Source organism: Lithobates pipiens, unplaced genomic scaffold (assembly GCF_037356315.1).
Source record: "Lithobates pipiens isolate NorthernLeopardFrog02 unplaced genomic scaffold, aLitPip1_a1.2 Scaffold_13, whole genome shotgun sequence".
Taxonomy (NCBI): Eukaryota; Metazoa; Chordata; class Amphibia; order Anura; family Ranidae; genus Lithobates; species Lithobates pipiens.
Genome location: NW_027507718.1, coordinates 71853870 through 71881542, shown reverse-complemented (window position 1 = coordinate 71881542; position 27673 = coordinate 71853870). Strand labels below are relative to the sequence as shown.

Genomic DNA, 27673 nt, shown 5'->3' with positions numbered 1-27673 from the left:
TATGGATGTTTAGGATTTATTTGTTTAGTGCTTGGTTTAACATAATTGGTTGATTCCTATAGTTTCAAGAACAAGCGCACTATTAATCTATACATATTAATTCTATTTTGGTGTGAGATCACTATTAAATGGTTGCAGCTGTTCATAAATACGATTTGAAGGAAGTTGTTCACCAAATACGCATAGCAGCCCACAAGTATTTTCAGCACATATTATGTTATAGACAGTTGTGAATCCCAATATTCAAACCCCCGAGGGACAGAGAGCAAATGTAATCTATTTCCACAGGGACCCTCAAATGCCAGTATTGTACCCTCCAAAAAGCACATTGGAGTTATCATTTATCCAACCTCCCTACACCTTGTCAAATTTAGTTGGTACACCTTTATTGGCGTATGTAGCTTTATACAAGGGCAATGCTTTATTTGTAAACGCCTTCCATGCCAATAAGGTAGGGGGCCACAGTTTTTTTCCATGACAGAATAATCATTTGTGCATAATAAAAAATAAAGTAATGTACAGATCACCTTTTCTAAGCGCTAGCGGATCAGGCAACTAATTAAAAAAAAAAAAAAAAAAAAGCATTAGCAATGACAGACTCCCAAGTTTCTTTTGGGATAGAGTTGCTTCTTTTAACGCCTATAGTATTCTTAAGCAAACAGCGATTACAGAAGAGACGCATGAAACTAGTTGTATGAGAATTCTTCAAAAAGTGATATATATAGAATATATATATGTGTGTGTGTGTGTGTGTGTGTGTGTGTGTGTGTGTGTATGTACACCCCTCACATTTTTGTAAATACTTTATTCTATCTTTTCATGTGACAACACTGAAGAAATTACACTTTTCTACAATGTAAAGTAGTGAGTGCACTTCCTCTGGGGCACAAACCCCCCTAGATTTAAACCGCCCACACTGATGCACCGGTGTTGCAGGGAGGTTTGGTGTTTCCGGACTGCCCGAAATATTTTCTGGCAGCTCAGCTGGTCATGGCAGTTTGGTGGCTAGTGCCGGACGCCCTGCGGCAGTTATGAAGGCTGCAGTGGTCCGTTCTGTGGAGGCCCTAACACATTTACCCCTTTGAGGTCCCAAGGCTCCATACGACTTGACCACTTCTATGCACACGACTCTAAAGGCCTGGAGGGCGGGACTGGGACTTGAAGTTCCCACAGGATGCAGTCTTCCCACACGCCCCCCCCCCCCCCTCCCTATGGAACAACCCTGCCTTACCCCATCTTTACTCATTACCAGACCCCAAAATATGGGCCAAATGTGGTATTAAACTCATATCTGAGCTCACCACCGGCACGGCAATACACCCCTTCAATCTAGTATGCCACAATAATATTCCCCCCTCACATTTATTTCACTATATGCAGCTGTCTCATGCGTTTAAAGCCCAAATGTTACCCATCGACACGCAAATAGTGCAATCCAATCTGAAGAGGGACACAAGACATGAATGCACCAGGAAACCAACTTCGGTCCTCTATGCACATCTCCTTAGAGTTTCCTCTCCAGATCTGTCAAAGCTCCATCACCAATGGACACAAGACATCCCGGGACTGGACTCTGAGGATTGGGAGGACATGTGGGTCTTCCCCTTCAAAATCCTGGTCTCACTTCGAGACCACCTCATACAATACAAAATACTACACCGGGCATAAATTACCCCGTATAGATTGCATAAAATGAGAACCTCCCTGTCCTCGGAGTGTTGGTGGTGTACCGGGGATCCGGGCGACTTTACACATCTGGTCCTTCCCAGCAATTAAAAACTACTGGTCACATGTACTATCTGTAATACAAGAAGTGGTGGAAATAGAAATGGCCCCAACCCAAAAATAGCGAGTGTACAGCTTGTATAACAATGTAAATTTGATGTCCCCTCAGAATAACTCAACACATAGCCATTAATGTCTAAACCGCTGGCAAGAAAGGCGAGTGCACCCCCAAGTGAAAATGTCAAAATTGGGCCCAAAGTGTCAATATTTTGTGTGGCCACCATTATTTTCCAGCACTGCATTAACCCTCTTGGGCATGGAGTTTACCAGAGCTTCATAGGTTGCCACTGGAGTCCTCTTCCACTCCTCCATGAAAACATCACCGAGCTGGTGGATGTTAGAGACCTTGTACTCCTCCACCTTCCATTTGAAGATGCCCCACAGATGCTCAATAGGGTTTAGGTCTGGAGACATGTTTGGCCAGTCCATCGCCTTTACCCTAAGGTTATTTAGTAAGGCAGTGATCATCTTGGAGGTGTGATTGAGGTTGTTATGTTGGAATACTGTCCTGCGGCCCAGTCTCCAAAGGGAGGGGATCATGCACTGCTTCAGTATGTCACCGTACATGTTGGCATTCATGGTTCTATCAATGAACTGTAGCTCCCCAGTGCTGGTAGAACTCATGCAGCACCAGGCCATGAGACTCCCACCACCATGCTTGACTGTAGGCACACTTGTCTTTGCACTCCACACCTGGCTGTCGCCACACATGCTTGATGCCATCTGAACCAAATAAGTTTGTCTTTGTCTCATCAGATCACTGGACATTGTTCCAGTGACCCATGTCCTTAGTCTGCTTGTCTTCAGCAAACTGTTTTTGAGCTTTCTTGTGCATCTTCTTCAGAAGAGGCTTCCTTCTGGGACGACAGCCATGGAGACGAATTTGATGCAGTGTGTGGTCTGAGCACTGACCGGCTGACCCCCCACCTCTTCAGCCTCTGCAGCAATGCTGGCAGCACTCATACGTCTATTTCCCAAAGACAATCTCTGGATATGATGCTGAGCACGTGCAATCAAATCCTTTGGTTGACCATGGCAAGGCCTGTTCTGAGGGGAACCTGTCCTGTTAATCTGCTGTATGGTCTTGGTCACTGTGCTGCAGCTCAGTTTCAGGGGCTTGGCAATCTTCTTATAGCCTAGACCCTCTTTATGTGGAGCAAAATTCTTTTTTTAAGATGCTCAGGTAGTTCTTTGCCATGAGGTGCTATGTTGAACTTCCAGTGACCAGTATGAGAGAGTGAGAGTGATAACAGAATTTGACAACCTGTTCCCCATTCACACCTGAAACCTTGTAACACTAACGAATCACATGACACCAGGGAGGGAAAATGGCTAATTGGGCCCAATTTGGCCATTTTCACTTAGGGGTGTACTCACTTGTGTTGCCAGTGGTTTAGACATTAATGGTTGTGTGAGTAATTTTGAGGGCACAGAAAATTTACACTGTTATGCAAGCTGTACACTCACTACTTTATATTGTAGCAAAGTGTCATTTCTTCAGTGTTGTCACTGGGGCTGGGTGATTATTATTTTTTTTTCTTTCGCCCCAAAAAAATCAGCAAATTATTTTATTTTATTATTTTTGTATATAAAAAAAAAAAACTATTTTCGATACAAATCTATTTATTTATTTTTTATTATTATATTAAAGTGCATCAACAAACAAAATTGGCAAACCCTTTCTCTAACTGAAAAGTTAGTGTGAAACAAAGCTGGTTAAACATCCAAATTATTTATACTGTATTTGGATTGAGCTAATAAAACAACAAATCTTGAGGTTACTCTTAGTTGAATTGAACATGTAAACAGTAACTGCACTTTAAACATTCTTTGCAAGGAAAATGTGCCTATCAACAGCAGGTTGAGGCAAGCGCGTGACAGCTGACAATACCGACCTTAGTATACTATAGTGATAGTGGGGAAAGAGACGGCACGCTGGAAAAAGAGTACAGGATGCTTTGTAGCACATTTGGCTATAGAACACGGCATGCTTGCCTTTTTTACTGATGTTTTGGAAGAAAATTGGTATTTAAGTAATTGAGAAATAATTTATTTACTAAAGTGTTCACAGCCTAGACAGCCAAGAAGATTCATTGACATTCCTTTGTGCACAATTCTTATTAACCACTTGTCGACTGCTGTCGGCATATATACGTTGGCAGACTGGCATGGCTGGGCAAAGTAACGTACCCATATGTTACTTTGAATTTACCCATGATCGTATCACGGAGCTCAAGAATGGGGAGATGCCGATGTAAACAGCATCTCCCTGTCTGCTCCCTGTCATCGGAAGCGGCGATCAGTGTCCACGTCACATACAGCCCATCCCCTAGACAGTTAGAAACACTCCCCTAGGACACACTTACCATAAAACTATCCCCTATTTTGTAGATGCTATAACTTTTGCGCATACCAATCAATAAACGCTTATTGCGATTTTTACCAAAAATATGTAGAAGAATACGTATCGGCCTAAACTGAGGACATTTTTTTTTTATATATTTTTGGGGGATATTTGTTATAGCAAAAAGTAAAAAAAAGTAAAGTAAAAAAAAAAAGTAAAGTAAAAAAAATAATGCTTTTTTTTTTTTTTTTTTTTTTTCAAAATTGTCGCCATTTTTTGGTTTATAGCGCAAAAAATAACCGCAGGGGTGATCAAATGCCACCAAAAGAACGCTGTATTTGTGGGAAAAAATGTCAATTTTGTTTGGGGGGCCACGTCGCACGTGCAATTGTCAGTTAAAGTAACGCAGTGTTGAATCAAGAAGGGGGTAAATCCTCTGGTCGGGAAGGGGGTAAATCCTTCCGGGGCTGAAGTGGTTAATAATTCAAATGTAAGCTATTTAACTACTAGGAATTGTTAACATAAATCACAGCTGCGGGCAGGATTATTAAGTCCGCGACGGCCAGAATCGCAGGCGGCTGACTAACAGTTCAACTTCTCCCCTGCACACAGTCACACACTGGAGAGGCTAGGGGGACACAGGAGGGTCGTGTGTGAGGGCAATAATAGGAGAATTACTAGGAGGATTGTGCCGGTGGGGAGCTCAGAGCCTCAGACACAGCACACATGTCTGCTCCCAGTGTCAAGTGCCATCCCGGACACGCCCCCTGCTACGGAAACTCTGAAGGGGAAAAAAAATCAAAAAAATCTATTTTCTTCAAATTTCAATCGATTTGAACTCACAACTTGATTCAAGATTAAAAGCAATTTTTTTTTCCCCCCAGCCCTAGTTGTCACATGAAACAATATAATAAAATAGTTCCAAAAAACATGAGGGTGTACTCACTTTTGTGAGATACTGGGGGTTATTTACGAAAGGCAAATCCACTTTGCACTGCAAGTGCACTTGGAAGTGCAGTCGCTCTAAATCTAAGGGGTAGATCTGAAATGAGTGGAAGCTCTGCTGATTTTATCATCCAATCATGTGCAAGCTAAAATGCTTTTTTTTTTTTCCTTGTATGTCCCCCCTCAGATCTACAGGGACTTTACTTCCAAGTGCGCTTGCAGTGCAAAGTGGCTTTTCCTTTAGTAAATAACCCTCCAGTGTGTGTGTGTGTATATGTAGATGTATAGAGAGAGCTATAGATAGTGTGTATATAATATAATATAATATTATATATATTATTGTATAACCTTTTTAAAGAATCATTGTGCAATTTGCCATGTGAAATTGTGATCTTTGCTGGTAATAATTATTAGCTTTGCTTTATCTTCACAGGGTCACATCTTTGTGATTATGCACTATCCCCTAGCCAGTACACGAACAGTATGAAAGCATCGTCTTTGTGCCCAAAGCTTCCAGTGCCAGTAAGGTGAGTTAAAGATAGTTACAACCATTCTCTGTGATTTCAAGCACAACTTGAACATATATATAATATTATAGAATTTGATTTCTTGGCCGTTTTTCAGAGAATATGTATGGCAACACAAAAACCTTTCTTTCACTCATGGTTAATGTTTGGCTGAAGCCATTTATTAATCAACTGTGTTTTACTCTTTTTAAATCATAATAACAGAAACTACCCAAATGTCCTTGATCAAAAGTTTACATACCCCAGTTCTTAGTCCTGTGTATTGCCCCCTTTAACATCAATGACAGCTTGAAGTCTTTTTGTGATATTTGTGGATGAGGCTCTTTATCTTCTCAGATGGCAAAGCTGCCCATCCTCTTGGCAAAAAGCCTCCAGTTCTTGTAAATTCTTGGGCTGTCTTGCATAAACTGCACATGTGAGATCTCCTAGAGTGGCTCAATGATATTGAGGTTAGGAGACTGAGATGGCCACTCCAGAACCTTCACTTTATTCTGCTGTAGTCAAGGACAGGTAGACTTGGCCTTGTGTTTTGGATCGTTGTTATGTTGGAATGTCCAAGTACGTCTCATGCGCAGCTTCCTGTTTGATGAATGCAAATGTTCCTCCAGTATTTTTTGATACTGCATTCATCTTGCCATCAGTCAAATTTCCTGTGCGTGTGTAGCTCACACATCCCCAAAACATCAGTGATCCACTTCTGTGTTTCACAGTAGGACTGGTATACCTTTCATCATAGGCCTTGTTGACTCCTCTTCAAATGTAGCATTTATGGTTGTGGCCAAAAAGCAAAATTTTGGTCTCATCACTACAAATTACTTTGTGCCAGAAGGTTTGAGGCTCATCTCTGTGTTTGGCATATTATAAGCGGGATACTTTGTGGCATTTGCATAGTAATGGCTTTCTTCTGGCGACTGAACCATGCAGCCCATCTTTCTTAAAGTGCCTTCTTATTATGCATCTTGAAACAGCCACACCACATGTTTTCAGAGAGTCCTGTATTTCACCTGAAGTTATTTGTGTGTTTTTTTTTCTTTGCATCCCAAACAATTTTTCTGGCAGTTGTGGCTGAAATTTTATTTGGTCTACCTGACTGTGGTTTGGTTTCAACAGAACCCCTCATTTTTAATTTCTTGATTAGTTTGAACACTGCTGTTTGGCATTCTCAATTCCTTGGATATCTTTTTATATCCCTTTCCTGTTTTATACAGTTCAACAATCTTTGCCCGCTGATCCAATTCTTTTGCTTTCCCCATGACTCAGAATCCAGAAACGTCAGTGCAGCACTGGATGAAAGATGCAAGGGTCTGTCAGGAGTCCAGAACCTCATTGACCTTTTATACACACACTAATTACAAGCAAACAGATCACAGGTCAGGATGGTTACCTTTAATAGCCATTAAAACCCCTTTGTGTCAACGTGTGCATGTTATCAGGCCAAAATCACCAGGGTATGTAAATTTTTGATCAGGATCATTTGGTTAGGTTCTGTTGTCATTATGATTTAAAAAGAGTAAACACAGTTGATAATAAATGGCTTCAGCCAAACGCTAACCATGAGTGAAAGAAATGTTTTTGTGCCATCATTCATATTCTCTGAAAAATGGCCAAGAAATCATAAATTCTGCTAGGGTATGTAAACTTATGAGCACAAATATATATGTATATGTAATTGCATACATACACCAATCTTAAAATTGTGCTCTCATCATTTAGAATTGTAGTATAGTGTGGACTGGTCATCTCTCTGATATCTGGCAATAGTATTGCTCAGGAAGTTTTGACCATTCTTTTTTTTTGGTTCTGATTTTTAGTCATTTGACTCTGGTGGGTAAATGACCACTTCAGTATAGGGCACCCCCCCCCCCCCCCCCGCCCAGGACAATTTTCAACTTTCAGCACTGTCACACTTTAAGTACAGTGCAATTGTCATTCAAACTACATTTTTATAATTTTCCCACAAATAGAGCTGGGGTTTCTATTTTTTCTTAACCTAAAAAAGACATTTTTGTTTTTAAAGTTTTTTTTTCTTTGTTATAACATTTTGTTTTCTCCTTCACTGATGGGCACTGATGAGTTGGCACTGATAAGGTGGCACTGATGAGGCACTAATATGTAGAATTAATGGGCACTGACAGGTGGCACTGATGGACAGCACTGATGAGGTACTGGCAGTCATTACTGATGGGCACTGATTGGCATCTGTGAAGGGCACTGACAGGCATTACTGATGGGCACTGACTGGCAGCAGATGGGCAGTGATTGGCAGATGTGGTTGTCACCTCTGATGGGGGCTGAGCTGATAATTAATGCACGGATTATCAGTGCAGACCCCCACCCCTCTGACAGGAGAGCCGCCGATCAGCTCTCCTGTCAGCAAGAACCGAGGAAAGTCATTTAACGGCACTTCCTGGTTACACACTGTGATCAGCTGTGATTGGTCACAGCTGATTATGTGGTAAAGAGCCTACGTCTTAGGCTCTTTGCCACACCACAGCACGATTGCCGCGCTGCGCGGCCCCACGAGCATGCGATTGCGGCTTATCCTGCTGGACATCATATGACGTCCAGTCGGGAAAACGTAACCACTTTGCAATGGTTTTTGTTTTGTCTGTTACTTTCTCCTTTATTCTGTGTGTTGACAACATGCTGTCACCAGACGCAAATGGGTAGGCTAGAAACATTTAATCCATTTGACAACGATGCCAAACACTTGTAAGCAACATTACATTAAGTGTTAGCTTTTCCTATTTTTTTTTTTTTTTATAGTCTATATTTTTTAATTGAGGTCAGTTTTGGGTGGATGAGGTAGTTTTTATTCTCTAGGTTTTTTATGCCCCGTACGCGCGATATGAATATCGTACGACTGATCGTACCATCGTTTTCGGTTAATAATCGCAAGTAGAAATTATAAAAAATAGCTAAATAAAGTCATGAAAATTCTCATGCGATAGAAAAAAAAAATCAGAAGTGATGTCTTATGTTGTAATGTGTTCGTATTGTATTTTCAGAAGACAACTATACTGACTAAACGTAAATCATACGATCTGGAATTGTACGAAGAAAATTTCCGTGCATGTCCAATCGAATAATATCGGATGAACGGTCATGATCGACTGTCGAAAGTAGTGTACACACAATCCGAAAATCGTACGAACCTTCCTTGGACGACCGTTTTCGTACGATATTCCGATCGTGTGTACGGGCCATTTGATTCAAACTTGTTGGAACTGCACACCTTTATTTTTCTGAAACCAGTAAAAATATTTACAGCTACTCTTTTTTTATATAATTCATGTAGCCTTTTTTGGAAAAGAGGGATTCCACCTAAAAAAAAAAAAATATATTAAAAGCCAGGAGCTATAAATACTACAGCTGCTGACTTTTAATAAATGGACACTCGCCTGTCCCGGGTTCCAGCGATGCTGAGGCCGATCGATCGCTCGGCTCTTGGCTGCTGCAGTCACCATTCTAGGTGAGGGAATCAGGAAGTGAAGCGAAACGGCTTCACTTCCCGGTTCCCTACTGCGCATGCGCGAGTCTCGCAATAGGAATTCTCCGCGCTGTCACTGGGACCCGTGTGTGTGTCCCAGCAGACAGCGCGGCAGGGCAGGAAATGACATAGACTCCCACGGGAGTCTATGCCCGGAAGTGGGTGTAAATACCTGTCTTTGACAGGTATCTCCACCCCCCCTTCCCCCTGTAAGGTGCCAATTGTGAAACCAGAGGGGGGGGAGGGTTCCGATCGGCGGAAGTTCCACTTTAGGGTGGAACCCCGCTTTAAGTTTTCATTTCTATTCTAGACATACTTTTCGGATATTTGGATTTTTAATTGTACCTGTGGACAAAAAGTTCTTAAGTTTTAAAATTACCCTTTAAAGTAAAAATGTATGACTCTATGTCCCCTAGTAAGTAAGCTGCCCTCGTCTGATTTTTTTATTTTTTTTGCTTAGTGCAAAAAAATAAAAGTAAAAAACAGTCCACATTATTTCATACATTTGTCTGGCGAGTCAATCAGTGCTTTTTATGGTTTTCTTTCATAGAGTTGCACTTTGGCCTAAAATTATATTTATTTTTTCATTTTAGATACAAGATAGATTTTTTTTTTTTTTTTTTCCCTTCTACCCTATAGTAAGTGTTGTGAAACCTCATGTTAGTAAAAGGTGAGACCCTAGCTCACATAATGGGAAAAGGTCCACTGACAATCTTAACCCCAACTGTCTGCCAGCACAAAATAAAATGAGAATTGCACATAGACCTTAGCCACTAGTAGAGTTCCATTTAAGATATCTGAACTGATTTCTGATGCCAGCAAAGAAATGATACTGCCTTATGCTTCTGTACATTTTTATCTGAGTCTTCCTATGGTTTTGATATTTTGCTGTATATAGCATAGGGCACGACACAAAAAAGCAAGTTTATCAACCTTCATTTCTCTATTGGCTGAGCTTCCAGCATGATTTAAAGTTCATCTGCTGCACACATAATTATTTTCTTTTGATAATCTGATTTCAGCTCATCCTTGTAAAGCAAATTGATGATAGAGTGCTCTTCTGAAACACTTAACATTTACAAATGCACATAGCACAAAAACAGTCATTGCCTGAAAGCAATCTTATAAAAACATTAGTACAAATATTGGGGTGAAACGATATATTTAGATAGGATGTTTGATTGTAAAATGTTTATATATCAAAGTAAACGATAATTGGTAAATTGCTGACACATTAACTTGACTGCATAAATTCACAATATAAAAAACATGAGCTATGTTTATGCAGTTTTTGCTAGCATAGTCTTCAGGGCAGTGTGTTGTCCAGAAATGTTGGTAAGGAATACAACTTTGTTTAACAAAGAGTTCAATTTTTTTGGTTATAGTAATGCATGGCAACCAATCAAATCTTTTACTAGTCTGACTTCAGCAGAATTACTTTTGATTTATTGCTGTTGACAACTACAGTCAATCAGTTGACTGCTGATTAGTACGATTTTCATCCATTGCTATTGGTTACTTACTGTTTTTAGACAGTCTACCGTTAATTCTTACAAATTATGGGATACATATAAAGTGTACATTATGTTTCAAGTACAACTTTTACCAAAATAAATTCCGACCTACACTTTTGTAGCCCCTGAACCTAATCTAAGCTGGGAGCGCCCTTCCCCATTCCCCCAAATCCTTGCTTACCTTTGTGATGTTGTCATGGCTCCCTGTAATTTCATCTAGATGTAAGGAAGCACCTGGATGAGGGTTCTATAGATTAGTTAGATAGTAAGGGTGGGCATTTTATTTTAGTGAACATTTTTAGTTCTGGATAGTGGAGGGAGGGTTTAAAAGCACCTCTAGGTTTTAATTATGGTTTGATACTGAACACACACAGCAACTTAAACCATGTTTGTCTTTTAAACTTGTTTGAAAAAAAAAAACAGGCTGTGATGGCAGTAAGGCTAAAAATCAAAATTGATGTGTTCAGTGCTGCGCTACCAATAATGATGTTGAAGATCGATCTCACAATTTAAAGTGGCAAATTAAAAAAAATAAACACATTAATTGTGAGTCATTTGGTTATTAAATTCCCAATCTGTGCTCAAACATTCTGTGAATCCAACCATATTGTCCATAAAAATTGTCCAAAAAACTCTAAGATGAATCAAAGATAGGGTGAAGACCACCAGAAACTTTCAAGGTTATGTGCTCCCCTCATAGATGAGCCCTTATTAGAGAGTCCAATGGAGTCTTTAAAAAACGAGCCAAGGATTTCAAATAGCTGCTGCAGGCAGATTGGTATGTAAACACACTTTATGGATGGTCGGAGTGCTCAACAACAGACCCGGCCATAGACTGAAGCCCAGTTAAAAAAAAGAAGCTTCTTGGTGTACACCATGTAAGACCTCCTCATTGCTAAAATAATACATTTGCATTCATATCTATAAACAGTAGTAGCAAGTAAATGAAAGTACTGAGCCACCATCTTTCCTCACATATCAGTTAAGCGTATGGACAAGCCGCACTGTTCAGAGATCAGTAGAAGTCGGCAGTCTGCTATGTGTCTCCCTTTCTCTCCCTCTCTCTCCCAGATTAAATAGGCTTCCTCCTACGAATTTGAAACTATGTTAAACCAAATATAGGTTCATAAACTAAAAAGCTTATTTCCTGATGAGATGTAAGCAGTTATGTAAAGTATCTGGAGGTGCCCCTGATATTACAGTGACGAAAATTGTAGGGCGGAGCCTTATCTATTCAGGACTGATCTCTGAACAGAGCGGCTTGTCCATATGCTTAAGAGATGTGAGGGGGGTGGGGGCTTGGTACTTTCCTTTGCCTGCTACTATGTTTTACAAATGTGAGTGCATATGTATTTTTTTCAATAAAGAGCTTTTAAATGCTGTATATTATGATGCTTCTTTCTTTTAAAAGCTAGACTTCAGTCTAAGACTGGGTTTGTTGTTGAGCACACCAACCATCCACGGAAAGTGTACTCGTGCCCATGAGATAATTGCCTGCAAATGCTGTTTAAAATCTCTGGCTCATTTTTTTTAAAGGCCCATATAATCCATGAGAAGAACGAATACCCTTAAGGCTGGATTCACACTGCAGCATGCTCCAGCTCACAGCAAGAGTCCGGTGTGTCCCCATTCACTGTTTGAGGTCTGATTTCAGTCTGCATTTTTGGCTGAAATGGCCCAAATGACGCACAGGGCTCCTGTTCAATATGCACTGGAGCCGCTGCGGAGATGTATTAACCGGCTCCATAGAGAGCCAGTCACAATCTCTGGAAACATCCACATCCAATTTGCAACAGTGTGAACCCAGTCTGAGGGTTTCTGGTGGTCTTCAATGCATCTTTAATTCATTTGGATCAATTGGATCTTTTTTTTATTTTTATTGTGAACATTGATGTGATTGGATTCACAGAATTTTGAGTGCAGATAGTTTTGAACTTTAATAACCACAGGTCTTACAATTCATGTGTTTATATATTTTTCATTTCAATGTGGATAACAAAAATAACAGATTGCAGAAGTGTATTTATGCAATATATAAATCTGCTTGTAAAACAAGAGTTCAATAAACATAACAAGATCTGTTGCACACAGTGGCATGGCATTATTCAGGTTTGCTAAAAGGAAGAGAACATGGAGGGTTAATTGCCATGTTCTCGATATTTGAGGCCATTCAGAAAGTGTTTTATATATTTTTAGTGATTTTCCACTTTAAATTGTTGAAAATCAATAATTTTTTTTCTTTTCTTTTTGTGCCTTACATTTGTAGCACAGCACTGAATGCATCACTTTGGCTTTTATCATTCACACTTGTATGCTTGCAGCTAATGGGTATATTTTGGTATAGGTATATTTTGATACACAAACGTATCTTAATTTTGCTTTTGCAAAAGTCTAAAAGCAAATTTGCGGGTGCTAACCATACACTGTTTTTTTTTGGGGGGGGGGGGGGGGGTTTCCTCGCCTTCAGATTTTTCAAAACCTATGTAATAAAAATTTCCCTAAATTATCCATTCAACTGGTATGCAATCAGGCAGTTATGTAACTATATAGTTGTTGGTAGATCTAAAAGAGATTGTACAAATAGATTAAATGATCAGTTTAAAGGAACGCTGGCATTACTAAACTTGCTAGGTCTTTGGCCACCATTTTGACACTTTGACTTCAAAGCTGTATGAGTAACTGGCCCAGAATGGGTGTAGTTCTGACAACTTTTTACGAGACCCATTGGTAGCATGCTTGTCTCAGAATTTTGAAAGAAACATACCAAAGTCAGACATCACCAGGCATCTAGCATTTTTAAAAGGAGTCCTGCAATGGTAGCTTCCCTACAAGTACACACTACTGCACAATAAAAGTATACAAACAGAAATCTGGTCCTGAGGAGCATAAAACTGTAACACTCTCTAAGCCTGAAAGAAGAAAAAATACATTGGATCGTTTTTTGGCTTTGTCCCTACAAGTATTCCTAAATGGTTACTTTACCATTTTTACTCATGTTGTTACTTTTCTGTAACCATCGTTGTTAGCAAGTACTCCTATAAGGCAGCATTTAAAAAAAAAAAAATGGTACCCATGCCAGATTCATGCACTAGACACGCCTTTTTCAACCTTTTTACCCCAGAGGAATCCTTAACACCCCTTTCCACACTGAAAGCGCTTTATAGGCGTTTTTAACGCTAAAAATAGCGCTTGTAAACTGCTTTCACACTGGAGTGGTGCGCTTGCAGGACAGAAAAAAGTCCTGCAAGCAGCGTCTTTGGGGCGATGTATACACTGCTCCTAAACCTCCCCTGCCATTGAAATCAATGGGCAGTGCTGCCGAAGTGCCTGCAAAGCGTTTTTCGGGTGCCTTTAACCCCTTATTAACTCATTCTTTGGTGTTTAAAAGCGCCCTGCCCGCACAGCACCAGCAAAGCGCCGCTACAATGAGTTGGCCCAGAACTATGCAGGCACCATCGGATAGGAGATCAATTGGCCACAGCTCAAGGAACCCTTGGCAATCTCTGGAGGAACCCTAGTTGAGGATCACATTAGACATATGAAAATAAAGGTTGTGATATTTAGAGACCTCAGTGCATGGTTTAAACTACCATTTGGAGTGGATACTTTGCTGACAATGCAGTTCTGCTAAGAATTCTTTAATAAGGGAGCCTAGAATAGGTCCCTTTATGAAACCAGCCTAAATGGCATTGAATCATCATAAAAGAAAATCTAAGGTGCAAGTTATGTTCTATGATTTTGACTTCTAACAAAACAAAACAGCCAATGACACACTATAAAACAAGCTTGTTCATATTTGTGTGTAAACCAAAAAAAATGTTGTACAGTGTTGTGTAGTGTAGGGAGTTGTCTGACTAATTAGGGTTGATTTACTAAAGGCAAATGGGCTGTTCACTTTCCAGCATGAGATCATGTGCAAGTCAACAAGTCAATCTTCCCTTTTTTTTTTTTTTTTTTACTTTTCCATACACTTGATTTTTTTCACAGTACACTACATTCAGTAAGCTAAGGAAAATATCCATTGAAAAGTGCATATTTCCTTGCAAAGCGGACAGCCTTATTGCCTTTAGTAAATCAACCATGAAGACATGCATTGTGAAATGGAGCAGTAATGCGTAGCACTGGGAGCAGAAAGCAAAGCCAGAATATGTAATGTGATGACCCAGGACAGGGCCTCTGAGCAGAGAGGATTCTCTTCCTGGGAGATTAACTAATATTCTAAATAATGTAATTGAGAGAAGAGGAACTAGCCAACATATAACATTAACCATAATGTTTAGCTACACATCAGTATGGGAATAATATGAGCTTTATATTTTAAAAGGTAAATGAATTGTACATACATCCAATGTACAAGCAGACACTGTCCTGGTGGAATTGTGCACATATACCTGGGTATATGTAGTTATTAGTATAGATACCCCCAGATGAATTTTGCATCAAAGTCCATTTGTAGTGGCCTCTGAGGATGATCACAAAGTGGCATTCATCTTGGTGTTGAAGACCTGAAGACTGAATCAGTGATGATGGGGAGATCCTCAAACTGTTGTCCTACCAGTCTGGACAGTAGCTCTCACTAGCATAAACTGTGGTGTGACACTGGAACTGCGTTTGGACCATGGTTTAGCCTCTGCTGGCTTTAGTCTAGTCTATGCTGGTTTCTGAGCCCCGAGCAAACACTGGCTATAGAATCCTAGACCAGAAGGGACAGGTTAAGGAGAAAAACAAGAGCTGCATATAAACCATTTCAATAGACCGGTTCACCTACTAACTTGGAGCAGGGTGACTACTACACACACACTGGGGGTTATTTACTTCAGCTCTCATGCTCTGTGCTGCATCCATCAGACATAGCAGAACAGAAATTGGGTTTCTCCTGAATAACAAAAGGGCTTGCACCCTTTGTTATTTAGGAGCAGCACGTGCTCCATTTTTTTTATATTGTTTTGAATGGTGCAAGCATTGTGTTTGCACTACTCTTTGTTAGATCTCTCCATTGTGTTATGTATATTTATTTTTCCCAGAAATGATCAGTGCATTATTTTTTTTTCTTATGGCCTGTATGGGCAGAGTGGACACAGCCAAGCTTTCCTTTATAATATGTTTTGCTTGATAATGCCGTAGTCTTGTACTTGATTATTTTCAGTGATCTTTATGATGATTGGAAAAAAAAAATGCTGATCACATGAGCAACTCTTGGTAAGGGTATGCTTTCAATCCAGCTAATGAAATATTGCTAAATATTGAGTTGAAATCTACAAAAAGTCTTGTTCTAATATTAAAAAAAACATTGATCTCCTCTCCTATATGAATTACTCTTGTAAAATGTTTTTAGTTCCAATGTTGGTCATTTGATGTATACAGTGTGATGAGCAGAAGATCTTTCTTTTCATTTGTTTTATGCTTAATAAAGAAAACAAAAACTCATTGTGGGATCATTTAAAATTAACTTTGTCTATATTTGCACTTTTATTAAAATAGGTAAATTAGTGTTTTGCATCCTGTACCATAAGAAACATGACCATATAAAAATAAAACAAAATGGGTTTTAACATAACATAGTTCTATCTAGTTTATTAGCACCATAGGAGAAAAATCTGTTCCAGGTAACTTTTTTCTTAGACGCATGATCCTCTGCATTCATTCATAGTCCTCAGACTTCCCAGCATTTTGACTGGATATTGGGTATTCAACATATTATTATTTTTATTATTATTTCATACATTTGCCTTTTTTTTTTTTTTTTTGGCAATCTACTGACTTGAAAAAATACCAACACGTTTCTATCGATTTACTCTGTATCGTCAAATGTATGAAGTAATCTAAAGCTATCATCTTATAGCACGTTAGTGGAGACCATCTATTGACAATTCTGCAGATAGTTTGTGCATGGTCTGGCAGCTAAGCCTTCCTATAGACATAATGGGGAAAATTTTACTAAAACTGGTGCACAGCAACCAGTTGGCTTCTAGTTTTTAGCCTAGGTTCACAATGATGCGGGTTTGAAATCGGGCAAGTTCAGCTGATCCACAAGTCAGTCCGACTTCGAGAGCGATTTCAGAGACATCTGTGTGGGTTTCTGCGCAGATGTCTATTGAACTTGCCCCCGTGGTTGCCAAAAGCAGTCCAGGAACTACGTTTGGGAATCGGTGAAGCACTGCAAAGTTGGCGTCCCACCGATTTGACGGTGTAGTTGCCAGCGATTTGACATGTCAAAACGCCCCGATGTGAATGTGGGCTTATTGTCCAAAGTGCAATTGAATAAGCTGAAGTCAGAAGCTGGTTACTATGCACAGCTGCACTGGATTCTGTGTGCACCAGGTTTAGTAAATCTCTCCCAATGCACACATTTACTGACCAACATGCCAGTGCCTATAGAAGGATAAAGGAGTATTTTGCACATATCCCTGACACTGACACTCTTTGGTAAAAACAATAACCGATAGACCCTGAAGGAAATGTGTGCCATGGTCAGGTTGGGCCTAAGTGCATACAAACATTTCCCAAGCTAACCTTTTAACTCTATCCGGTAGCTCGTGTCACTGTAAACATGTACCGAGGAAGTATGAAGGCTACCTTTTTAAAGGATAAGTTCATATTAAAAAAATAAAAAATAAAAATATGTAGGTAAAAATTGTGCATCTATATTTTTATTTTTCCTTAGGAGCCTGCAGAGCATTGCACCCTCAATCGGCAGATTGCAGGAGACTGGCATTGCACCCGCAAACTTTCAATAACGCTATCTGCTCATACCACCTAGACAGTTACTGGAGAGCAGGAAGAATTGTTGAATTATGAGAGCACTCATCAGCATGCTTGCAGTTCATTGAGAACTACAAGCCATCTTAAGCAATGGAAGATGATACTTTTAGTTCATTCACAGAGCAATGTGAATAAATGACGTGACTGTGTGGGCCCACACGGCTGCACTGTTTTCGATTTGTGACCACTCACAATTGGGGGGGGGGGGGGGGGATATTGATGGTGCAGAGGGAGGATGCTGAACATGTTGCACCTAAATACGGGGGTAACAGAAAAGGGAACGCATCCTTTTAATATGTCCTGAAAAATTCTAGCTGCCCACTGCCTTGCTAAATCAAACAGAACTGTGGCTGCCCCATGTTGACTAAAGTTTTTGGCCTCATTATTATAAGGGTTGAGTATAGTAAAATAAAATTTTAATTTTGTTAATATTGGTCAACATCTACATGCAATTATTTCTCACGGTGAAAATTCAGAAGACTGTGCTTGTGATTACTTGTACAAAAAGACCTTTTATGCATTCTCAGGTAAGTTGACAGTACAGATAAAAGATAACTTAAGAGCAAGTTTATGAAATCAGGACTCATGGGACTGAAATATCATTCTTCCTAATTTAGAATTACTACTTCAAACAACTGCCAGCCTTTTGGCAAAATTGCTGGTTTATTTGAATTGTTCCCTTCCTATTTTTGGGTTTGGCTTTCACATCCATTCTACCCCATTGATGACATTATCAACCACTGCTCACCATGTGCCTTCCCAAGATTCATTCATAACAGCTTTTTAAAGTTATGTAGACTGTCATCCACTATTGATAATATTACAGTCAAAATTGTGGCTTCCATTCACCTTTCCATTTGTTTGTTAATGTTACATTTTCATTTTATATTTCGGTAGGAGTAATTTTTTTTCCTTTTTTTGTTTTTTTTTTCTCCTTGTGTCACCAGTGCACCTATTCCATTCTTCCATCGCTGTGCTCCTGTGAACATTTCCTGCTATGCCAAGTTTGCAGAAGCCTTGATCACTTTTGTCAGTGACAATAGTGTCCTGCACAGGCTGATTAGTGGAGTAATGACCAGCAAAGAAATTATTATTGGACTTTGCTTTTTGTCACTAGGTAATGGCTTTTCTGATTATTAGACTTCATTGTGTAGTACTGTTCTAGGAAATTTACCATCTTTCAATTCTTGTGGGGCTAAAACGTATATATTTGTTGTTTTACTAAGAGTCACGTTGGCCCTGAAGTGTGCTTTTTATTGCACGTCCAGTGCTCATCTCGCAAACTTTAGCAGCTTTCATAGTTTTACTCCATCTTTATGCCTTTGGAATTTAAAATTTCTATTCCTGTACCTGACATATTTTAACTTTCATGGAAGAAGATGAAAATTTTGTGTCTCCAAGGTGTTTCAAATGTGATTTGTAGTAAGCGTTTGTTCTGCTTCCAACTGTACTATTATACTGCAGAAATGAAAAGTGATAAAGATCGAGATATATATATATATATATATATATATATATATCTCCAAAATCATATTTGTAATTTTAGCGCAAATTTATAAGTGTTTACCCTCTTCTTAAAGTGGTGGCAAACTCTCAAAAAAAAAAAACGCAAAAAAAAACAATTACTTAACTTGGATTGAAGCTGTTGCAGCGGTCCTCGTACACCGATGTGACCGGCGACATGTCTCCGGGTTTGCAGGCTCCAGTGATGTGATTTACCGTAGCCGCATACACGCGGGAGCTGCCGGTCACGGCACAGCTACTGAAGAGACGGCACGAGCGGGGTATAAGCTTACCTGTAGGTAAAAGTGGTAATACAGGGTTTACAACCACTTTAACTGCATTTATAGCAATAGCAACTTATTTGGCTTCCATACTTCATACACATCTTAAGATGGTGCATGGTGATTAAATCTGACAAGGGGTTCTACTATGCAGCCATCTACTCCTAGACTTCACTTATCAGAAACCAGTTGAAAGTTTCAAGAACCTAAAATGTTACATAACAAAAATGCTGCCAGCTGTTTAAAGCTAATTTGCTGCTTCAGTGAAACTCCAGAGTCTAGACCAGTGATGGTGAACCTTGGCACCCCAGATGTTTTGGAACTACATTTCCCATGGTGCTCACTCATGCACTTTGCAGTGTAGTTGAGCATCATGGGAAATGCAGTTCCAAAACATCTGGGGTGCCAAGGTTTGCCATCACTGGTCTAGACAGTTTTTAAATAAAGTAGGGATCTAGTCAAACTTCTGTTAAGTCTTAATGTCTGTGAGATTCTAACATTTTCTTAATCTACTAAGAAGTATTTTATAGCAGTGGGCATGCTTATTAGAGAGCTTTCCTTTCACTTCATGTGCTGGAGATCAGGATTGCTAATAAACAATCCTAATACACTAAAAGACTACATATGTATATTTCCTATAAGAGTGTACGCCAGTAGATTTGGGGGAAACTGCATATTTATTGGATGTCCAACCTGGCATTCATTGTTGGCTACTAGTTGCCCTGAACACAAAATTCTGCCAAATCATCTGCACTTAATTTACAATTCTGAATGGGTTATTAGTCCACCCACTATTGGTTGAATGTATCTATGATCAAAATGAAACATCATATATTAATTTCCACATATATTTTTGCCCATAGTGGTTTTAAATGATAAGCGTAGGCTACAAATAATTCAAACCATCTTGATATTTGTAAAAATTGTGAAGATCCCTACACATTTACATATTGAATTGTCACACATAAATACTATGTCCTGTGAGTAGGCACTGCTGTGTCACACATTTCACAGAGCCTATCATCTGAACTACAGAAGTGCTGAGAGAAGTTTCAGGAGGTAGTCATTACAAAAAACAAAATCATCACTGATTGCAGGTAGCATGGTATAATGGGATATGTAGAAAATGTTAAATGAAACCAAAGGAACAAGCAAAGGAAAAACTACAAAGCATAAAGAGGATCAGGGAAGTGGTTAAAAAGATGGCCAGCAGACAGGCAGCACTCATGACACGAAAGGAGAATTTTCAAGTACCGTATATACTCGAGTATAAGCCGAGATTTTCAGCCTCTTTTTTGAGGCTGAAAGTGCCCCCTCGGCTTATACTCGAGTCGCCGCTGTCTGACTGCTCGATCAGCGTATCGAGCAGACAGACGGCGGACATTAATTTTCAAAAGCCGCGCCTCCTTCTCCGCCTCCGCCTGTGATAGGCGGAACACTGAATTTCCCAGCAGTCAGTGTTCCGCCTATCACGGACATCCGCTCATTCTCATACTACGGACGAGTATGAGAGGATGTCTGTGATAGGCGGAACACAGGCTGCTGGGAAATTGAGTGTTCCGCCTATCACAGGCGGAGGCGGAATTTTGAATTGTAGAATGGCCGCCGAGAAGAGCGGCGATCCATCGGCACGGGACGGAGGAGGCACGGCACGGGACGGAGGAGACACGGGACGGAGGAGGCACGGCACGGGGGAGGCACGGCACGGGACGGAGGAGGCTCGGGACGACGGCGGCTCGGGACGGAGGCTTGGGACACAGGTAGGCTGGACACACACACAAGGCTGCACGGACACACACACACACACACACACACACACACACACACACACACACAGGGATGGATGGATGGATGGATGGATACACACACACACACACACACACACACAGGGATGGATGGATGGATGGATGGATGGATGGATACACACACACACACACACACACACACACAGGGATGGATGGATGGATGGATACACACACAGGGATGGATGGATGGATGGACACACACACAGGGATGGATGGACACACAGGGATGGACAGCCATGTCTCACCCTCGGCTTATACACGAGTCAATAAGTTTTCCAGTTTTTTGGGGGTAAATTGGGGGCCTCGGCTTATACTCGGGTCGGCCTATACTCGAGTATATACGGTAAGCTCATATTTGAAAGAACTGTTTTTTTTTTTTCTATTGCTATTACAATGAGAATATTCTAAAATGTGTATGCTATGATTACGGATCTCCTTTGTAAGTATGATTTTGTTGTATGATTTAGGTTACTGTGTGTAATACTCTTTGATTTAATTTGTTTTAATATGCAGATATTTAGGCATCATGCACACTGGATGTTAAAAACTCCACTTTTAGGAGAGTTTTTGGCATTTCATTTCTGCCTCTAAACGCTCCTTAATGTTGGCCTATGTGTCCTTGCACACATAACCATTTACAGTCGTTTAGAGACAGAGAAAATGCCACTGCCAGTACATTCAGGAGCAGCAGCATATTGGCAGAAAAAAACGCTTGACGAGTATAAATGCCGGGCACATTTAGTGCTTGAGCATTATTTCATTTTAATGGGCAGAATAAATTCCATAAGACAATACCGCTCCAGGTGATATAGTAGCTGTACTGAACATCTGGTGCTAGTCCAGTCCATGATCTGAAAGACTGTCAAAGTATGTGCAAAAAGAGGTGATCACACTCCAATCTTCAGAAGTATGAAGGCTTTGATCATACAAATCAACGCATTACATCAATAGACCACAAAACAGGACTATAGCAGCAAGGTTAACATGTTTCACGAACATGTGACAAGACGCTTAATCATAACAATTTGGGTTATGAAACATGTTAACCTTGCTTCTAAAGTCCGGTTGTATTGTGGTCTACTGATGTAATGCATGGATATTTACGATTAAAGAGGAGGGTCGGTTATACGAAAAAAAAAGTCAGCAGCTGCAAACACTGCAGCTGCTGACTTAATCAACACACTCACCTGTCCAGGGCGCCCGCGATGTCGGCCGCCCGAGGCCGACCCGTCCCTCGGCTCTCGGGTCCCGGCGCCGCCATTCCTTGTAAGGGAAACAGGCAGTGGAGTCTTACGGCTTCACTGCCCGTTTCCTACTGCGCATGCGCGAGTCCCGCAGCTACTGCGCATGTGCGAGTCCCGCAGCGCTTTCTGAATGGGACGCGCTGTGTTCTGGAACACACAGTTCCCAGAACACAGCGCGACCCATTACCCAGAAGACGCCGCGACGAAGACAGAAGATCTCCGCGGAGGAGGAAGAGGAAGATTAGGAGAAAGTGCCTAGCAACAGGCATTTCTGGTAAGTAAAAAAAAAAAATTTTTTTTTTGTTTTTTATATTTTTTTGTAATTTTTTATATTTTTTTGTTTTCAGGGTGGCCCTCCACTTTAAAGTATTCATACTTCTGAAGATTGGAGTGCGGTCAACTATTTTTGCACATAGTTTGACAGAATAAATTATAGTTCTGGCTAATAAAAAGAATTAATGCCCAATCGCTTGACATGTGTCTAAAAGCGCCAAACATATTAACAAAAACATCACTTTACGCATTCAGGAGAGATGGGCAAATGCCCAGTGTGCATTGGGCTGCCTTGTGCATTATCTGTGCACAGGTTCACTTTAAAGTATTTACAAATTCGGAACAAGCTGTTACAACACTTCACAGCAAGCCCTCAATCACCTCTCTATTTATAAGCATTGTGGAAAAATGTATTTTCAAAGTTCACAACATACATTGAAATGTCTGGGAACGAATCTTGACAGCATGCCAGATTTTACTGCAAACCATTCATAAGCGTTTCTAAGCTGTTAGAAACAGACTTAAACTCCAAAAGTGATATTTGAGGTTTACTGCTTGTTAAAGCTGAATTCCAGGGAAAAGAAAAAATCTCCCATGCACTGAAATTTTAAGCTGAAGTTTAGGCATGATTTTTCATGTATAGTTACATTGGGCAGCATGGACCAATGTAAGTGTGCATATCCTATATCTGACCAAGCCGTGTGGAAGCTGGAAATCATTGAATTCACAATTACTACCGTTATAGCAACAGTCTTCTAGGTCCAGTGCCAAGTGGCCGCTGTTCTGCAAAGTTACTACAGGGCGTTGGTTACCACTGCTGTCAATCAGGGAATGCCTCATATTTTTTTTCAGTGAATGCAAGGTGTTCTCTGGATGAGTTGGAGAGACAGGGCAGTGACCTCACAATCGCCACCTAGGCCAATCAGAGAACACCTTGTGTTTTTTAATAAAAACAAGGTATTCTCTGAATGGCTGCAGTGCTTGGAGAGCAATCCCCTGTGGTTACCATGCAGAAGGGGAGCTGCTGGGCAATGATCCCAGAAAACCGCTGCCATCACCATAGAAGAAGCATCTTCTATAGTGATTTCCTTTTTCCACAGGAATTGATCAGATATGAGATATGCCTTGAACAGATGTATAGAGGAGAAGACTTCCGATAGACAGATACAACTTTATCTATCTCTGTATCACCTGAGGATAGCCCCTTCACTGGGTATATGAAAGGGCTTACAAGCACTTTAAAGGAGAAGTATAGACAAAGTTATTTTTGGCTGTATTTGTGTGAATCTCTTCAGTAGCTGTGCTCAGTGCAGTTTGTTCTGGGCTAAAGCCAGGGCTGCTGTCACAGAGCCGGTCTGGGCTCTGAAAAGATCCTGACCATGCGGTCGAAATCCACCCAGATGCCTGCATCGGCAGCTAGCTCAGCCTCTCAGCGAGCTGCTAAGAGCCTGAGCCAGCCACATTTGCCCCCACAGCTATGTTCAGTGGTGTTTTATCACTTACCGTATATACTCGAGTATAGGCCGACCCGAATATAAGCCGAGGCCCCCAATTTACCCCCAAAAAAACTGGCAAACTTATTGACTCGTGTATAAGCCGAGGGTGAGACATGCCTGTCCATCCCTGTGTGTGTGTCCGTCCATCCCTGTGTGTCCGTCCATCCCTGTGTGTCCGTCCATCCCTGTGTGTCCGTCCATCCATCCCTGTGTGTGTGTGTGTCCATCCATCCATCCATCCCTGTGTGTGTGTGTCTCCATCCATCCATCCATCCATCCCTGTGTGTGTGTGTCTCCATCCATCCATCCATCCATCCCTGTGTGTGTGTCTCCATCCATCCATCCATCCATCCCTGTGTGTGTCTCCATCCGTGTGTGTGTGTGTGTGTGTGTGTGTGTCCAGCCTACCTTTGTCCCGAGCCTCCGTCCCGTGCCTTGCCTCCTTGCCTCCGTCCCGTGCCGTGCCTTGCCTCCTTGCATCCGTCCCGTGTCGTGCCTTGCCTTGCCCCCGTCCCGTCCCGTCCCGTGCCGTGCCGTGCCTTGCCTTGCCTCCGTCCCGTGCCCTCTTCGTCGGCGGCCATTGTAAAGTTCAAAAGCTGCGCCGCCGCCTTCGCCTGTGATAGGCGGAACACTGAATTTCCCAGCAGCCTGTGTTCCGCCTATCACAGACGTCGTATCATCCTCGTCCGTAGTACGAGGATGATACGATGTCCGTGATAGGCGGAACACAGGCTGCTGGGAAATTCAGTGTTCCGCCTATCACAGGCGAAGGCGGAGCCGGAGGCGCGGCTTTTGAATAGAATGGCCGCTGTCTGTCTGCTCGACACGCTGATCGAGCGGGCAGACAGCGATGACTCGAGTATAAGCCGAGGGGGGCACTTTCAGCCTCAAAAAAGAGGCTGAAAATCTCGGCTTATACTCGAGTATATACGGTATTTCTCGGTCCTAGAGCCAGCAGGGACAGATGCAGCACCTAGGTGATTATAGCTTTTTTTTTTTTTTTCATGAATGATGAGATTACATATTACTGAACAATGACAAAACTTGTGAATAAGCACAGTGATTTTACTTTCACAGTAGCATTGCCACCCCGTGATCTCCAAGCTTCCCCCTGACTGACAGTTATCATCAGGTTAAAGTGGCCCTCTGTTCATCTCATTCATGATGAATGAAGGTTTCTACATGATATTGCATGTTGTCCACTCACGCCTGCATATGTCCAGACACATAATGCAGACAGTTGTCCTGAAACTGAGTTTCACACCCTATGTAACAACGCTTGCAAATCAGTTGAGATCACAATTCTCATTCCAAAATGTTACTACATTTAAAGTGGCCTATTATTGTAAATGTATTTCCCAGTTACAATTCAGTTACAGCTTGACTGCATCTTCCCACACAGCTCCATTTATTTGCAGGTTTGTGTATGCTTAGCTTTGAGCACTAGAGATTATTCACAGGCAAGGCTGAGAGGTAAAATCAATACAGTAGTTGGCAGAAAGTAGGCACGTCTGAAACAGAAGGCCACCTATAACACTTTGCTGACACATTGTCATCTGTAATACTGATAAGCATTCTGCTGTCATACTGCACATCACTACATCAAGTCAGCAAAGCTTTTCTCTGCAATTTAAAGCAAAGTAGTGTGCTGATGATCTCAGATTTCCGACAGGCAAAATATACAGTCTTCTAGCGCTTTGTTACTTACTTTTGTTTCCACTTGTGTTCTATAAAGGAAACCTGTGCTAAGAGAAATACAGGGTTGCCATTAACCTCTTGTGAGAATCCCAGTTCCTAAAACTGGCCGTAGATGGAATGAAATTCAGCAGGGACCGGCCAAATTTCAATTCATCTATTGGCAGGAATAGAAGCCAGTCTCTCAATTGACTGTGTACAACCAGCCTTTTGGAAATTGTTTGCTCGATCAGTGCCGCCAGCTATAGATGGCAGTTCTGAGTGTATTTTGACAGTGGAGAAGCCTCCCCACTATCACAATACAATAGCTCTGAGGGAGGGATTACCCCATCCACATCAAATGTGTGGATAGGGGAAGCGATTAATTTCCTTTTGTTCAATCCTCTGGTTGAATAAATAAAAATGAATCATGTATGGCCTGCTTTATTCACTTGACTTGGAACAAGTATGCAGCCAGTGAAATCAAAAGTCCTGATTTACAGGCTTGTTTTGGCTTAGTGATTCAGAAAGTGACTTTGAAACGGATTCCAGTGGCTTAGTCAAACAGGTTCAGAATTTCTTTGCAGAACTGTCTGCTGAGAATCTGATTGAGAATCGCTGCTGTTGACTAATTGCTAGTGTTGGAGAGATTGTCCCCTGCCATCTCCTGTTCAAGTTGGACACTTCAAACCGTGACTTCAGATTTTACAGTGATTACTGTATTCAACTAAAGTGCCCAAAATCACCACCTTTTTATTCTTAGACCAGTGTTCACGAAGTAGGGCATGTGGTCTGTGCTAAATGGCTTGGCATCCAGAAAGAGGGCTTGAAGAAGAAATGTCTCATTTCTGGCAACTCTACAAGAATACATTCATTCCCAAGCCTGAACCTTTTGCTTTTGGAGCATAGTGGTTGAGGGCTAGAACTTCTGTGAGGCTTTTATTGCTGCCTGGAGCTATACTGGAGAGATTTCACTTGCATTCTTTTTGGGTGACTGTGTTAACTCCCCCAATAGGCAGTAAGGGAAACGGTCTCCAAGGGTACTGAGATGACAATAAAAATTGTGTTCCAGCCTGTTCATTCTACTAAAAAACAATAGAGCTTCTATTGCTATATGTGTACCTGTTGAAGATTTTATTTTATTTTTTCCCTCAAAGGGGCTGCTACAGAGTGCAATAAAATCTCAAGGGTTCTAAGCTTTTCTCACTCTATCCTCACAAATTTTTTAGGGGGTATACCATAAGCTAAACAAAAAAGTCTATTACTATGGGTTTTGATGGACTTTGTAGAGAGAATGGTTCCTTAATCGCTCTAGATGCTGGATCCCTTGGAAGGTTGGTAAGCATAGTTAGGAAAAATGGATCTGGAACAGTGTTGGGAATAGCAGTAGTCATGATAGCGGGAAATAATCTGGAAATCCTCACTTTTTAAACTGTGAGAATGCAAAATCCCTACGCAGTTTTAAACTCTTCTTTTTCATGAGAATAAACAAATCTTTTTTACCATTTTCATTAAATTACTTCTACTGAGTAATCGTGTGTGCAGTAAGTTGCTCAGTTGTGTATTCTTATAGCCCTTAAACTTTGCTACAAAATTTGTTTTCGGTATTTGTCTACTTTGAAAATCCGTTTTAGTATACAGTGACCTACAAAATGCTATCTTATTTTTCTTGCAGTGCTTTCAATGATTTTGATGGTTATAATCAGATACATCTCTAGAGTGCTTGTGTGGATCTTAACCATCTTGGTCGTGCTGGGTTCTCTTGGTGAGTTTTATAGGTCCTTTGCTATCTATATGAAATTAATGGATGTGTGGATGTGCATGTATGTATACAATAATGATCACGATTACTCTGATATGAACAATCACTGTTAGGAATTGGAAATAAGTGGTCTTACAAGTGCCATCTTATAGAAGGACTAAAGGAAAAGGTTTTTTTTTTTTTTCATTTTGGATTTTTTTTGGGGGGGGGGGGGGGGGGGTGTTGCCCTGTCAGGTTCTTTTGCCATCTGTCCCATTGACATTTCCCT

At 40.9% G+C, this 27673-nt stretch overlaps 1 protein-coding gene across 1 annotated transcript in view; it reads left to right on the top strand.

The window, feature by feature from the left end:
- Window positions 1-27673, top strand: part of SLC44A1 (solute carrier family 44 member 1) — a 277051-nt gene that overhangs the window by 126142 nt on the left and 123236 nt on the right. Inside the window, exons 5-7 of the mRNA XM_077475185.1 lie at window positions 5508-5601; window positions 18315-18484; window positions 27319-27408. Of these exons, the coding sequence (XP_077331311.1) occupies window positions 5508-5601; window positions 18315-18484; window positions 27319-27408 (354 nt within the window). The remainder of the gene's footprint in view (window positions 1-5507; window positions 5602-18314; window positions 18485-27318; window positions 27409-27673) is intronic.